Here is a 15,130-nt window from a genome sequence, read left to right on the forward strand (position 1 = left end):
GGGAGGAACGTCTGCGACTCAGCGACAGAAATTCCATACTGATGTCGTAAAATCTGTCAGGAATCCGGCCAGAAGCTCTGATTGGTCGACGGAGTAGTTACGTTGTTTTAGCCATTGTTTACGAATGACAGACAAAAGACAAAAGGCCACAAAGGTCGAATGTAAACGCGAAGAATCTCTAACAAAACAGTCAATTTTTGTGGAATATAGTCTTCACTAGAAGAAGCATTTGAGTCTTGCTGGAGCTCGTTGGTAGATGAACACAACACTTCACCAAAATCGACCAGAAGACATGCAAAATTGGACAAATTTATATTTGGAACCCCATGACTACCGGATTCATTATGTAAACATTGATTTGCGTCATCAGTATGGAATTTCTTTCGCTGAGTCACAGACGTTCCTCCCCGCGAAACGTCCCCAGCGGCGAAGAGCGAGGAGAATTAGGGATGTTTTCGCAGGCTACTCAGAAGCAACCCTAATTGAAATAGGTGTATACGCGATGCCGGTCTGCAGCAGGAAACGTCATCGTACATATCATGGTAAACACCGTATGGCATACGAAAAAAAAACCTCTGCTGAGACATTTTCAAGAATGGAAAACAAAGTAGGTTAAATGACAAGCCACTCAACTGCGCAAGATTTTTATGCTTCCAACAGAAGAAAAAAGCGATTTATTACTTCGACTTTGTTTAGCACCTATTAGTATATAACTAAACGGGGCGCACTGTAAAAAAAACGTTTGAAAATTAGTATGGCCACCCCCTCTATGGACAACACCCTAGTATATGTCTTTATTACGAACAATTTGGTCCAGCTTATAAGCTATCGCTACTTATTTGATACAGACACTGCTGAAATGTGGACGCTTAATTCTTACCCTTTGGTGTCCATATCAAGGAAGTTCAACCGCATAAAATATCTCGAGTCATCAGTGAAATCCTTAGTACAAAACCCTGAACGTTCTGAATTGTTCAAGTCTTAAATTTCGCAAGCCTTGCTTCTGCGGCCTCGTTTTGAGTTTCCTTTTAGGGAGCAAAAGATGCCTTTGTGTCATTTATTACAGGAAGCCGGGGGGGAGAGGTGAGGCTCGCGCTCAGGTGAGTCCTGTAAGGCACATTTCAGGCTAGACGACCAATGAAATCTCGCACTATGCTCTTCTTGTTTGATGTTGGGTGCACTGCGAAAACTCCCCACCCCAGTCCCCTATTTTTCCGCTTGATTGTCGTGTTACATGGATACATGACCTAGGAGCGGTAGGCCAAACCAAGAGATCATTAATAGGACCTTATTATGATCTCTTGCCAAGCATGCATCATCCCCCTACCTATCTTTGTTGCAGAAGCAATTTGTACTCTTCTCATAAAAAATCAGCGTGACCACTCAAACCCAGCGGAAAGATAGGAAACTATTAACAGTATACAAACCTGTTAAAATTGAATACGGCTTCAGGACAACTATTATTTTGCCGAAATAAGTACATACGGGCAAAGGGTAGAATTAACGTTAAGCCATAAACAGAACTACCGATAAGAGACCTTTGTCAAGCGGCGGCCATTTTGTGTCAGGAGATTTAAAAAGCTTTGTTTATGTACGGCTAGCCTCATTCCTCTCTACTAGACTGGCAGTGCATAAACAAAGCTTTTTAAATCTCTTGAGGCAAAATGGCCACCGCGTGACAAAGGTCTATTATATAGCCTGGGTGGTAAGCTTTAGAAACTTTAGGAAGGAGAAAGCGTTCCGTTATGCTTTCAGTTTTCCCAGCCCTTCACGCAGCCCTTGTCCTAGTCGAGTCCTGTATGATAAAATCTGGACCGAAAAGGTGTTACTGGGTACGAAACTGCAGATCAGTTGGGTGGGTTAGTCTGTTGCTGCCATGTACAATTGCTATTAAAGCAGCCTTATTTAAATAATTAAGTTTGAGGCAACGACGTCCAGATTCGAATCTCTGGGTGGCAAGCGCTTGGAAGAAATGGGTGCAAGAAAGAACGCGAGGGAGACACGCAAGGCGAGAGGACGTGTCTCCCTCGCGCGCCTCGTTCTTTCTTGTTCCCGTTGCGCTCGTTACTTCCCAGCTCCTGCTACGCTGGCTAATCTCTGGCCGTCAATGTAACCAACTATACTTTCATTCTACATGTTCTATGTGCCCCTTTGCCTATACCTGCCATAGTATTTGCTTTAAAGTTTACCTTAATCAACGTATTGTGCAACTGGCCGGTGCCTTATTTAGTAACCTGGCTATTTTGCAAATCATGAGGTAAATGTTTTAAAAGGCTTTTCGCCTTTCCCTCCTGTTCGCTAGCATGTAAAAAGAGGTTTCTGATTCCGTTCTTATTCAAAAATTGATGAAAAAAGTTTGGTTTAAAAGTTCTCGGTTGATTTTAGTCAAATTTTGCCCCGGGGAGCGGGGGTACTTCCTTATAAGAGGCTCATAGTGATGTGCCGCTGGATGGGGTGCCGTTTTCACGACTGGAGTGACCATAATGGGGTTGCATTTTCAATAGTTACTAGAATGGAGTTGCACATTTTCGGATTTTTTGGGTAAGAAAGTTCAGTCTTCGTATTTACGGTTGGCAAACGTACCAATGTGTTTGTACTGCAGGCGAAAAGTAAAGTGTTCTCCATTCACTTTAAAAAAAGGGTCAATTCATTTTAGGATGACCTATTTAAAGGATTGATAAGGTAGATACATAAATAGAAAGTGACTAAGTTGGGATCGCGAAAATTACATTTGCCCAAAAGTGACTAAGATGGGGTCTATAATTAGCCTCCCACGCAGGCGTTTTTAGGGGACCTCGTATTTCGTCCCTCCCCTAAAAACGCCTACGTGGGAGGCTAGTATATAATTGGCCAATGGGGAAGGGGTTCTAGGTACCCCACAAAAATTAATCCAAGTGCCCCCCCCCCCCCCCCCCTCACCCCAGGAATTTTGCTCCAGGCAAGAGGTGATTTCCTTACTCTTTCTGTCTCTCTATCTCTCCCTCTATTAATTCATAATCAGTTCCCTGAATCCTGAATACCCATGATGTATAAATTGCTGTGGAAGTCATCCTCTTGGTGGAAGTGCATTCGTCGCTGTAAGCCATTCAGGAAAAGTGGATTAATAAGTGTTCTGCCAGGCACCCTTACACTCGAAACACGCACATCCTTTCTCTCCATAGGGACGCAGTGATATGACGGGGAGGGAGGGGCTGGGTAAAGTGGGTAGGGGTGGGCGAGCAAGTTCGTCATTTCCGGCTGTTTGCAGGCTCAGTTCCGAATTTCCCGGACATTTGAGGACACTTGTAACTTCATCAAATTGACTCGACTGGCTGGTTGACAAATGTTTCTGGATTTTTGCGTGATAATTTAGCGATAGTAGAACATTTCAGGAATTTGGATCCGTTTAGAACTGCAATGCCACACAGGGTCCTGGCAAATGTTAAAATTGTTGATATTCAGAAAAGAAAAGTACCAAGCAAACACTATGTGAGTATCCAAGTATGAGGTCCTTACAGAAATAACCTTAATTTAGTATACCGAAGATCATTGAAATTGCACAAATTAAGACTGTGATAAAGGCTTATGTCTCTATTCAGTGATGTCTCCGATCACCGTTTCGTTCTCTATATTTTGGCCCTCTTAGATTAAAGTAAGCTCAAGCACGTAAGGTGAAGTGGCTTTCGATTTCTCGGCATGTGTTTTGTTTTGGGCAGGAAAAAGCATCGTAGGCTCGTGATCAAAGATTTCGCTTTCAAACAAACTTACTGATTGCTATACGGGAATAGACGACATATAAAATATATAGCAAGAATGTAGCTAGTAGTGAAATTTTGTTGTATTTTAGAGCTGTCCACTAGGAACAGATTAACTGCATAGATATATTTATTGTCATAGTTATCTTCCTCCTGGTTGTAATAATCCATTTATACTGAATCCAACCATTTTCTCATGTTACGATAATTTGTACTTCAGGTTTATGTCATAAATGTCACTTGGTCTGATGGAAGTGTCAATGTCATATACAGACGATACAGTAAATTTTTTGATCTTCAAGTAAGTAGAGAAATTAATAGTCAAGAGCTCTATCTCCTTGCAGATAACTTCAGTGTAGGTTTTAAAGTTGATGAAAGACTTCTTGATCTTATATTAACTAAAACTTCTAAAACTAAAAGGATGAAGCATCATAATTATGCATGTAACTTAGGCAGTTTGGAAAAAGTAAGCCCTAACTAGACATAAGGTTGTGCTTCTTCACAGGTACAGTGTACCTGCGGATCCTGATTTGGTCGCAGATTTTCCACCAAAGCATATGTTTTTTTGTGAAATCATAGCATATCATGAATTGTCTTGCATGGTAAAAGCAAACTACTGGGAAGCTCAGTGTAACACAACAATGACGGAAAACGAGAAAATAAACAAAACAAAGCTCTGAATGTGCAGCACAGTTTTTGGCATGTTTCTTTAATTTGCTGTCATTGCATGGCTAATGTTGCCAGACTTAATTGAAATGGCATGTGATCATCAATTTAATCTCTTGAGATCATCGTTACATCAATGGCGATCATCACAACTTGGATTTCGTCAGAAATACCCGTACCGACGATCAAGGGTTAAAGTTGTTTTCAAGTCTACGATCATGCACCCTCTACAAACTGAGCTTTGCTTTGTAGCCAGCACAGAGGTTTTCATTTTGCAAGTGATTTGCTTAAATCCATAGAAAATAAAGCTGGAGTGCCCTCAAAAACTTTGTATTAGTAACAAGAAAAGGTGCAGGTGCACCACTGAGCTGTCAAGTTAAATGAGAGCTGGTATTCCTGTGGTCGATTGTGCAATGTATCTGTTTATATATTCAATTTCATACTCATGTCTGACCTTGAAATGAAAGAAACATACCCTAACATTCCATTTATGTTGAAGTTCAAAGTGTTTTGAAATGTCTTGACTTACTTGATCCACCACCATATAATTAAAGTTTGAGACTCTCTTAGCAAAGGACATTGAGCCACATTTATTAACTTAGTCTTGCATTTGTACAGACTAAACTTTTAGAAGAGTTCCCAGAGGAAAGTGGTGTGAAGGACCCATCCAAGAGAATATTGCCATTTTTACCAGGTGTGATGTTTGCTGAAGTTTTTTATTCACTTGTTTGTATGTTTGTAAGGTAGTCTCCCCTATAAAATGACAAGGGTAAAAGTCATACTTTTTCAAGAGTAGACCTTTAGGGTGCCTGTAAAATCTAAAAGTAACTTTTAGAGGCCTAATAGAGTATTGAGCCAAAAACTGAAGTTCTTAGTATTTCTTTTCTAACTAAATCATCATCATTGTCAGTGCCAGCTTTACAGTTTAAAGTATACTGAGCCATGCCTACAAAACAACCTTCTGATGCCTCAAAGGGGTGTTTTCAAAAATGTTGGACCAGTACTTCCATTATTCTGACCAGGAGTTGACACCCTTTCAAGTTCCCCCTCCAAAACAGAATATCTACGTCTTCAGTAGAGCTGACGATATTTTTTTCAGAGTTTGGTTAGCCACTACTTCTCCTGTAGTTTCCTCAGTGGTGATATTTAGCATACATGTTCTTTTGTGCTGCATAAAAAATAGGTAAAATCATCTTTGGAAGAAGTCATGTGCGGGATGTTGCATTGCGAAGAAAGGAACCAATCAGTGAATACTGCAAAGTAAGAGTCTTTAAGATAGTTCTGAAGTTGTAACTGCAGATCAGTGAAAAAAGTTGTCAGTTTTGAAGTACATGTATTTTCGGTCATTTCTCGCACCACCATAGCCTTAATTAGCCTTGTTTGGCTAACCTAATGCAACTTTTACAGTTTGCATCATTTCCATTTGCTGTGCAGAAAAAGTACAGTGGATGATCCTGCAGAAATTAATTATCTGTTTATTGATTAGATGTGGTATTGTCTCCTCTTGTGTTTTTTAGGAACTGATTTCATTGCCTCCAAAGATCTCAGCATGTGATACAGTGTTAAAATTTTTTGAGCCGAAGCCAGAGGACATAGACCTACCTGCTAAAGAGTAAGTAAACTGGTTATTCATAAGAAGATCTTTTCGTTGAAAAATCTAGGGTATCCTTAAATAAGGAGGTGACGAGATTTTCATCAGACATTACAACAGACTTTTTGTCTGTTTTTAGGTGTACTCCATGTTCTACTTGAATAGGTCCCCACTCTCTTACAAGTTGACTGCACTTAAGAAGTATATACCCACCACCATGGCTATAAACTTTCTCTTACTATTACTTTCATTAAAATTTAAAATGTTAATCGATGGTGCACAGCCCAAAGCTTTATTCATTTTGTTTCATTCATTTCTTCTCTGGATCTCATAATGAGCCTGCTTTCCAATATACATGTTCATGTATATTTGTACGCTTGCCTACCTCGATTTGTTACTACTGTAGCCTCCTTTCATTCCACAAAGCTAAGGGTTTGAACTGCAGTAAAGCTGTTGAAATGCTGAGTTGTAATAATAAATCATTTAATCAATTTAATTGTTGATTGAACAAGTTATTATGTATAATTAAGTGACAGGAGTTAGTGATTCAATATTTTTTTTTGCATGTGTCTGTAAGTTCATCATGACCACGCCAAATGCTAACTCAAACTTTTTTTTTCCAGCAAAGACAAGAAGAAGAAAGAAACAGGTACCGGAAACCAAACCTTTTCTCCAATGCTGTTGAAGTTCGCTTTTTTCATTCATTGTTCATTTTATCTACCAAAGGTTTCCATCGTAATATGTGAGATGCACTTGAAAATAATTTGCTATCTTATTTTGGGACAGTGCTAAAAACCAGGGTGTCACATTTTGAAGTATTTACATAATGAAATGCAAAGATTTTTAATTTTAATTCATTCCATCCTATAAAAGTTAATTTCTGTTGTGAATTGCTTAAACCCAAGAGTTACGCCTTAATTACATGTACTCAGAGATTATGATCAATGTCTATGTAGGTGCAGTCCTGAATAATACTTTTTATTTTATGGCTAAGTCTGCATGTTTTCGCCAGGTCAGTTTGCGGCCCATAACTTGCTATACGAACCAAAATCTCAAAAGCAAATGCTCATCTCACAGCTCTAAATCTCTTCATCTTGAAAAAAGAGTTTGAAAAAAGTCATGAGATGTCTGTCAACCCTGAGGACTTAGATATTGAGTTCATCCTTCAACATTTCAGCCTGTGATTATTTGTGAACGAAGGCAAATGAAGAAACTGAATTGAATCTTATCGAAGAACGGGATTCTAGTCAGTGTTTGAAAATTTTATCACCTGTCAAATGACTGTCATATCGCTTATCCTGCACTTGTTTGCAGTCCCTCAAACAGAAAGCCCTGTAATAAACATCTTATTAGCCTTGTTTTTTTCTTCAATTTGTGATCCGCGTGCTTGGGTCATAAATTGATGGGAAAAAAACTCAGTCTGTAATTTACAGTACAGATTGAAAACTCTTTGAGACTTATGTCTCCACAGCATGGGTGGAAGCTATCATCAAATTCATGGACCCTAAGTTCATTCGTCGTACTGATATATACATTGAGACACTCTTTTAATTCAATCCAATTTTTGCACTGCAGCTGAGAACATCAGTGGCCCTGTGATGCTGGAACAGTATGTGGCCATAGCTGACTACAAGAAACAAAACAGAAATGAGGTCAGCATGGTGGCAGGAGATATTGTGGAGGTTATAGACAAGAATGAAAATGGTAAATTTTGCATTTTATATTTTCTACCTTGCCTAGTTTTTGAGATATGTTACATAAGTGTAGGTTTTAGTTTGGATTTGGTGAATCAGAGAAATCCTGTTGTGTGACTATTCAAATGAAACCTCTTCAGTAGTTGTCACCTCTTTTCATCCTTAAATGTTGAATTTTCAGCAATCAGCCAATTTGATTTTATGTAAGGTGTGACCATTCAATTCAAAGCCAGGCTTTTGAGCTTGAAGAGATTTTTCAAGTCACGTTTGGGTAAAAAATCCTATCTTTGTAATTACAATGTACAATCTGACGGTGCTCTTCTACAAGTTTAAGAGAGTTTGTAATGCAATTCAGTTGTAATCATGCTCATATGATTAAGCAAAATCAGAAACCTAAAGTCTTTGACTGCTGAATGTCGGCCATTTGTTGGCCCATAGGTGGCCGACATTTGGCCCACTCTCGACTGAGTGTCAGTCAACAGATTTTTTGGGAGCTTTTCTTCCCAACTGCCATATTACTCACCCGTGTTTTACCTGTGTTATTTGTTAGGTTGGTGGTTTGTTAACGTGGATGAAGAGCAGGGTTGGGTACCAGCGGCTTACCTTGAGAGAGAGGACGGCTCACAAGATGACTTTGCAGATCAGCCATGTGAGGCAGGTATGTCTAAAATGAAGTTGCACTGTTTTACTCCATAATTTTGCGAGACTACCCTCAAGAACAATAATAGACTGTGCACAGTCCCCTATTTTTCCGTATGTAAGATCTTCTAGCACACCTACTCTTACTGGCAACCACCTTGGTTTCAAATGTACCAGGTCTAGCCTTGGAATTAACCTAGCCTGTCGGGCAAGCGCAAAAAGAGGAGAGGGCGATGGAGAAAAGAAGCACTTCAGTACCACGCTAGCCCGTTTCAAGCGTTCAGATAGTGAAGACGGGCAGAGTGAGCAGATAAAACAGCGAGGTGGTAGAGTAGGGGTGAGATCTTTTCCTCTCTCCCGCTCTTCCACCAAATTGTTATCCCGTTCTCTCTGACTTCGCGCCGCATTCCACTATCTGAACGCCTGGACCCCGGGACCCGCCCTCTCGGTAGATTTGAAACCAAGATGGCGGAAAGTTACATTGAACGCTTGAACTCAACGATCTTATGGAAAAATAAGAGATCAAGAAAAGGAGTAATCTCAGTACAAATCCAGAGAGACAAGGTTTTTGAGTTTCTTGTTTATCTTCATTATTTGTATTTCTGCAATCGACAGAGAAATTCATGACCACATCAGCATACAAAGCAGAACTTGATGATGAAATGAGCTTTGAATTGGGTGTAATAGTAACCGTCCTTGAGAAAAACTTTGATGGCTGGTGGCTTGTTCGGTGAGTTTAATCAATCAATTCCTCTATGTGTTACTGACCCTGCCTAAATCCTGCCTGGCACTTTTCTGAACTCGTCTTGTGTTGTATATGATGGTATTTCCACTCCAAATAGTGTTCAAGGGAAAAATTCGCAAAAACAAATAAATTTCTTTCCTAAAATCTTGAGAAATTAATAGTACCATGCAAAATTCCGGTCAAAGAGGTTTTATTTGAATGGTAACACGATAGAGTTTCCTCCAAATATAGATGTAAAAGTTAGACGAATAATGACCTCGCTATAACGTTACCGTGCGTGCAGGGAACTGAAATGAAGGAGGCGCAAGGTATTAGTAGAGCTCTCGCAGCATAGCGCCCTAGATTACAAAAATGGCACACCCGTTGAGAGCGAAAGTCGACATACTCAACCGGCGATGCAAGTACAAAGTAGCGTCAAAGGTTGCTTTTTATACCCCGGGCATTTTGAACCTGCTTTTTCAGTAAACTCCTGTTTGTTTGTAGAGTAAACTGCTATTAGTCCCAATCCCTCAGGATTGTTGCGCGGACTGGCCTTTTTTACGAACGGAAATTGCTTTTTCGGGCTTGGTTAAATTACTTTTGCCTGTCGCTGCATTCACCACATTTCTCGCCTAACCAGCGTAAGGGACGATTTCAACTATACTAAATGAGTATACTTAAGGATCCAGTTGTTCAAAAGGTGGAAAAAGCAATCCACGGGATAAATCCCTGTCCAGTAGATACGTTTTAGGAAAACCAATTGCATTATCCACTGGATAGAGATTTATCCGGTGGATAGCGTTATCCATGGACTTTAGAACAACTGGGGCCTTGAGAAGATAGCCTGCGTGCGTAGTAGGCGTCGAAAGGGGAAGGAAGGGGAAGGCGGATTGGGAGGAAGGAAAAAGGAGGGGGGGTTGGGAAGGAGGTTATTGCTTGAAATTAAACTCATGGCGTTTTCACGAATTATTAGGGAGCCTAAACAACTACGACGGCGACGGCTGCGGAAACATCCCTTAAAAAGTGAATTCACGCTGCCTCAAACTTTAACGTGCTTATTCCATCTCGTTCAATTTGTCCAATGTTGGCAAACTTCTCTGGAGTTCAATTCTAAAGCACTGCTTCAAAGTACAGGAAAAGAAGAAGAAAGTCGTTGTCTTCTGTTCACGTCCTCTTCAAAACTCGAAATTAGGCATTTTCACGTCGTAGTCGTGCAGTGACGGCAAAGAAATGTACAAAAAAGCGTGATGCACGTGCAAAGTTGTTGTTTGGCTAATCCAAACCTATTGCTTTTGTGCCGTTCTCGTTGTCCTCGCCGTCGTCGCTGCTCTAGGGCCTGTTTACATGGACAAGGGGGACCCCAGAAAGGTGAGGTAACATGCGGCGGGTCACCCCACATACCATGTAAACGTGATCAAATTAAAATGGGAGATTATGTGGACAAGAGGGTTACCCACCAAAGAAGGTTTAACCTCACCTACCTGGGGTCCCCCACCTCCATGTAAACAGGCCCTAAGCTGATAACTACACCGTCTCTTAAAAAATTGCCTTTCTCAAAGCAGGTCATTAATTTTATAATTTTTTTCTGGCTTTTCTTCTATAAGGTACCAAGATCGTGAAGGTTGGGCTCCAGCTATGTACCTTAAAAAACCAAACCCTTCGCAGCTTCAAGCTATGGGATCTTCAATAAAGAGAAAGGATGAAACAAGCAAAGGAAGCGTACAGAGCGCCCCAAGGGTTTCTGGTAAGGCGACTTTGTCCTTAGTCATCAGGCGGACAAGATTTACTAAGGCAAAGGTTCACCACGAAAACTATAATTTAGAAATTTTCCTAATAAGGCCTCAGACACGGCAGAGGAACATCACGCACGGCTCTGTATTTTTAAATACAGAGGCGTCCGGTCACCTCGCCACCAATGAAATCGCCACCAGGAAATACATATCTTCAAATACTTATCGAAGTCTCAAAAAAGAATTCTTTCACTTTAAATTTACGGAGCTAAGTATTAACCAAATTTCATAAGAAAGGCTGTTGGATTTTAAACAAATCGCAAGTAAGCCGTATTTGGGTATATTAAGAAGTCTCAACCTGGTCTCAATTATTCACAAAAAATAAAACTAAAGATGAGAAGTTCGACGCAAGATGTCAATTAAAATCGATAAACTTGTATTGAGGAAAAAACTAGCAAATAAGCGACTCTTCTCCTCACTTTCTCAAAACATTAAGGATGATCCCTGAGGCCCATTATCTCCGCCCCTGGGTACCAAAGACTTTTTATGCGCGGTTTCCGGTTTCAGTCAAGTGTTTGTGACTTCGGCCTTCGTGTCCAACTCTGAAGCATCCCGCCGCGCGACAAAAATCCTTTGGTATAGTACCCATGGTAATTATCTCCAAAACTGAAGCGAAAACTAAAAAGAGGTGCAGGATCTAGGCCTCCTTCTTTGAATCACCAGCCCTTGAAATGGATTCGTTTTGGTTTCTTTTCAAAACACCGACATTTTGGAAAGTGAGAACTACATAGGAAAAAAACACGCAACTTGAAACAAATGTTCCCGTCGCTTAAAATAAGTGTTGGTGATTAACGACCACTCGTGCTCAAATCAAGACCTTTAATTTCCCTTGGAATTCCGCATTTTTCCTGCTACTGAACATTGGATTACTTTTTGTTATCAAACAGAATCCAAAAGTCGGAAACTGCCACCAAGAAAAAGCTCGGTAAGTGTTCTGCAGTTGATCATAGTCGAACAGTCGAAGTGTACGACATACTCGGGTTTCGTAGGAGTGAAAAGTGAGATCTTAATGCAGAATTATTGTAAATCAGTTGCTTTAATCTAGATTAAGTAATGAGGTTCAAGACGTCTTGTGCAAGAGACAGAGGTCTCATGTTGAGATAGAATGTCCAAGCTTAGCTCGTCATGTCTCTTATTAGGTCAGTTGGTTCAGCCGCGTGCTCGGGGACGAGGCTTTCGTGAGGGACTCGGCTGTTTTCTATCTCCGTTCAGTAGCAAGCTCATCACATATTGGATATTAAATTATTGTTATCACACCTGAGAATTACTGAACACATTCCCTGCCTCAAATAAATAAAAACTAATTGGCTTGTACAACTGGTGTTACTGAAAGCGCCAGGGCGGGTTTGGGGGCGCGAGCGCTGAGCGCGAGACACGCGAGAAAGGAAAAGTGTTATTTTCCTTTTCCTTGCGTGTCCTGCGCGTCGCGTGCGTATCCCTACGTACCAGCCTGAGCGCCCTCAATTACGCCGTATTGCAGGCGTAAATGAAGATTGTTCTCTGTCGGAATTATGTTAGTTTTCAAGGTCAAGGCTGCATGATATATAAGCGTTATTTACCAAGCGTGTATGAGGTCATTATAGCTGGATGGTAGCCAAGTTCCTTTTTTGCCTCTGTGACGTTTGACGATGCAAAAAACGCAAAAAAAAGTATGAAAAAAGTATCCAGCCAGGTTGACCAATCAAAGAAATAGACCAGGTACACACTTCTTGTCTGTTCGGATAGCTAACCAAAAATAGGATTCGCTTCACCGTCGGAGAACTGAAAGCTTTGACTACTTCAAATTTTTCTTTCTTCAATTTTTTTAGGTTAAAAGGTCAGAGAAGAAGCTTCCTGTGCATATCACCAATATGTCCTATGAGCGGTCACTTAATTTACACGGAAGCCTTCCAAAGTCTCCTGAAGTGGAGTACTTTACGGTTGGTGACTTTCGTTCCTTGGGAATCGAAGGCGCGTTAAACTTCACAGGAGGGGAATCGGTGGAAGTTGTTGACAAAGCTCCTAATGGGTGGTGGCTGGGTAAGATTGGAGGCAAAGAGGGCTGGATACCTTCATCTTACCTGGGTAAAAGAGGCAAAGTGAAAACGTCTGAAAACGGCGTCTCACCTCAAAATCAAAGACAGCGTGATCGTCCATTGCAAAACGATTCGAAAAGATGCACTCCCTCTTCAACAAACAATCCCAAACCTCTGGCCCCTGTTTCTGAAAAGGCTTCTGACGTCCCTGCAACATTTGTCACTTTGGCGGATTATGACGGTGATTTTGAAGGAAGTATTTCATTTAAGGAAGGACAAATGGTACATGTTATTGAGGAGGAGCAGGATGGGTGGTCATATGTCAAAATACAAGGCAATGAAGGATGGGCTCCGTCTAGTTACCTGCAGGCTTCCAATTCTGAGAAAAAGACTGCACCACCGAGACCAGCAGCCCCAGTGGGTTTACAACCTGGAAGGAAACCAATGCCGCTTCCTGTTAAGCCTGTTACACCTGCCTCTAAACAGGAATCTGTGTCTAAGAAACCAGATTGTCCGGTTAAACCGCAAGTGAAACCACGTGTGAAGATGGCCACTCCAGACGTGCCACAAAAGCCATGGCGAGTGGAAACAGCGTCTGCCTCCTCGGAAAAGATCAGAACGCTTTGCAAAGCCTTAGAAACGTTTTCCTCGGATGAAGGTGAAAGTTTGTCATTCTCTAAGGGAGATGAGTTTGAATATTTAGAGGATTCGGGTAGTGGATGGTGGCTTGTGAAATCAAGGGGTGGAAAACAAGGATGGGCACCTGCCTCATATCTAGAAATAATCAATACTAAACCAAAAGTACCAACAAAACCGACAAGACCAGCAAAACCAGCTCCACCCAAAGAAAATATCCAGAGTAGCAAAGCTGCCTACGTAGCTGTGGCGGGTTACTTTGATGAACGAGATGAACAATGCATCAGTTTTAAGGAAGGTGATAAAATGGAAGTGCTTGAAATGGACGAGGGGGGCTGGTGGCTAGTGAAAATCGGACAGAAATCTGGCTGGGCGCCGTCTAATTTTTTGAAGCCTTTGTAGAAAAATTGTAGGTAATTTTTTTTTTTTTTTCACACCGAAATAGGTGAGTGCAGTACCCAAAGACACTGAAAATGAAATTAGTCGATTATCAATATTTTGCGTAATACACGAGAAGACATTTAGAAACTAGACTAGGAGTAGTCCCCCATTTTTCCTCAGGGATAGTAGAGCGAGCCAAACGCGAGCGGGCGTGAAAATCACCCCACGCCTTTTCTCGCGTGGGGTGATTTTCACGCGCGCTCGCGTTTCGCTCGCTCTATTATCCCTGAGGAAAAATGGGGGACTACTCCTAGTCTATTTAGAAACGATTTGTTTCAGCCATTCGCACATGTTCATTATACTCTGATCAATTAAAACCACGTGGCTATTCTGAACATCGAAAGATTATAACAAAATTAGCTTGTCTGAAAATTTGAGGTTGATATAACTCCGTCCATTTTCAACCTCAGAATATAACTGACAAAGAATATATCAATAGTGAACTTCCGCAATAGGACGGAAGAGAAAAGAAGACAGCAAACCTTATGTGGCAAACGTGACAATAATTTGGTTTGAAAACACTTTCCGCCAAACTTACCTTCCTTTAAACAGATCCGTTTGAAAAGACCAGAAATCGTTAATGTTAAGTGAAGATCACGACAAAACACGCACGTAATGGCTCTCTCAGGTTTGTCACTCACAAAGGTTTTTACCGTCGTCTTCTTCCTGTCGTCCTGTTGCGTAAACGCACTAGGGACCTTACGATCCGACAACGGCGACGCCAATGAAAACGTCGATGAAAAATAGACTTGTTTCGTCCTTCGAAATTTTTTCCGTCCTGATACCGAGTCGCCCAGTTAGGTTGGACCTGAAGAGAGGGGAGTGCGTGAGAGTTTAGAGACAGTTTATCACCTTGCCGTTTTCCTCCTCAAGGCAACTCAAAAGTTTGGTCGTTTCATATTCGTAGTTGTGCAGGGGGCGGCAAGCAAATGTAAAAAAACGCGAGATGCACGTGCAGAGGTGTTGTTTTGCTCATTAAAAAACTATTGTGTTTTAGACTTTCCCGTTTTTGTCGCCGTCTTAGTTTCGTAAGGTCCCTAATGCAAGACGGCAGTTTTTGATAGGTCGATTATTACTTGAAGAGAGCTGAAACTTGCGTAGACGTTTTGTTCTGATTCACTAACCAGCTCTACCAGTTTTCTTAATTCAGACTGTGCCCCCTTTTTTAAAAAATACAAAAATGGGTACCTTGACATCACG

General features: G+C 41.1%; 2 protein-coding genes across 2 annotated transcripts in view; both read left to right on the plus strand.

Moving 5' to 3' along the window:
• LOC140934582 (uncharacterized) overlaps positions 1-15,130 on the plus strand; it is a 466,993-nt gene that overhangs the window by 288,090 nt on the left and 163,773 nt on the right. The window lies entirely within an intron of this gene.
• LOC140933394 (SH3 and PX domain-containing protein 2B-like) lies at positions 3,288-13,969 on the plus strand. The gene is made up of 12 exons (XM_073382941.1): positions 3,288-3,468; positions 3,955-4,035; positions 5,019-5,094; positions 5,584-5,660; positions 5,918-6,012; positions 6,615-6,640; positions 7,567-7,695; positions 8,236-8,343; positions 8,940-9,054; positions 10,653-10,792; positions 11,726-11,763; positions 12,647-13,969. Exons 1-12 carry the CDS (start codon positions 3,397-3,399, stop codon positions 13,889-13,891), a joined length of 2,202 nt encoding a protein of 733 aa, XP_073239042.1. The 5' UTR covers positions 3,288-3,396; the 3' UTR covers positions 13,892-13,969.

The sequence above is a fragment of the Porites lutea genome, chromosome 4, assembly GCF_958299795.1.
Source record: "Porites lutea chromosome 4, jaPorLute2.1, whole genome shotgun sequence".
Classification (NCBI taxonomy): Eukaryota; Metazoa; Cnidaria; class Anthozoa; order Scleractinia; family Poritidae; genus Porites; species Porites lutea.

What these genes read in the sequence shown, in the direction of transcription:
- LOC140933394 (XM_073382941.1), top strand. Translation starts at nt 3,397, where the DNA reads ATGCCACACAGGGTCCTGGCAAATGTTAAAATTGTTGATATTCAGAAA. An exon ending in TATAGACAAGAATGAAAATG is followed by an intron (nt 7,696 to 8,235) that starts GTAAATTTTGCA and finishes GTTATTTGTTAG; the next exon opens with GTTGGTGGTTTGTTAACGTG. An exon ending in GAGCGCCCCAAGGGTTTCTG is followed by an intron (nt 10,793 to 11,725) that starts GTAAGGCGACTT and finishes GTTATCAAACAG; the next exon opens with AATCCAAAAGTCGGAAACTG.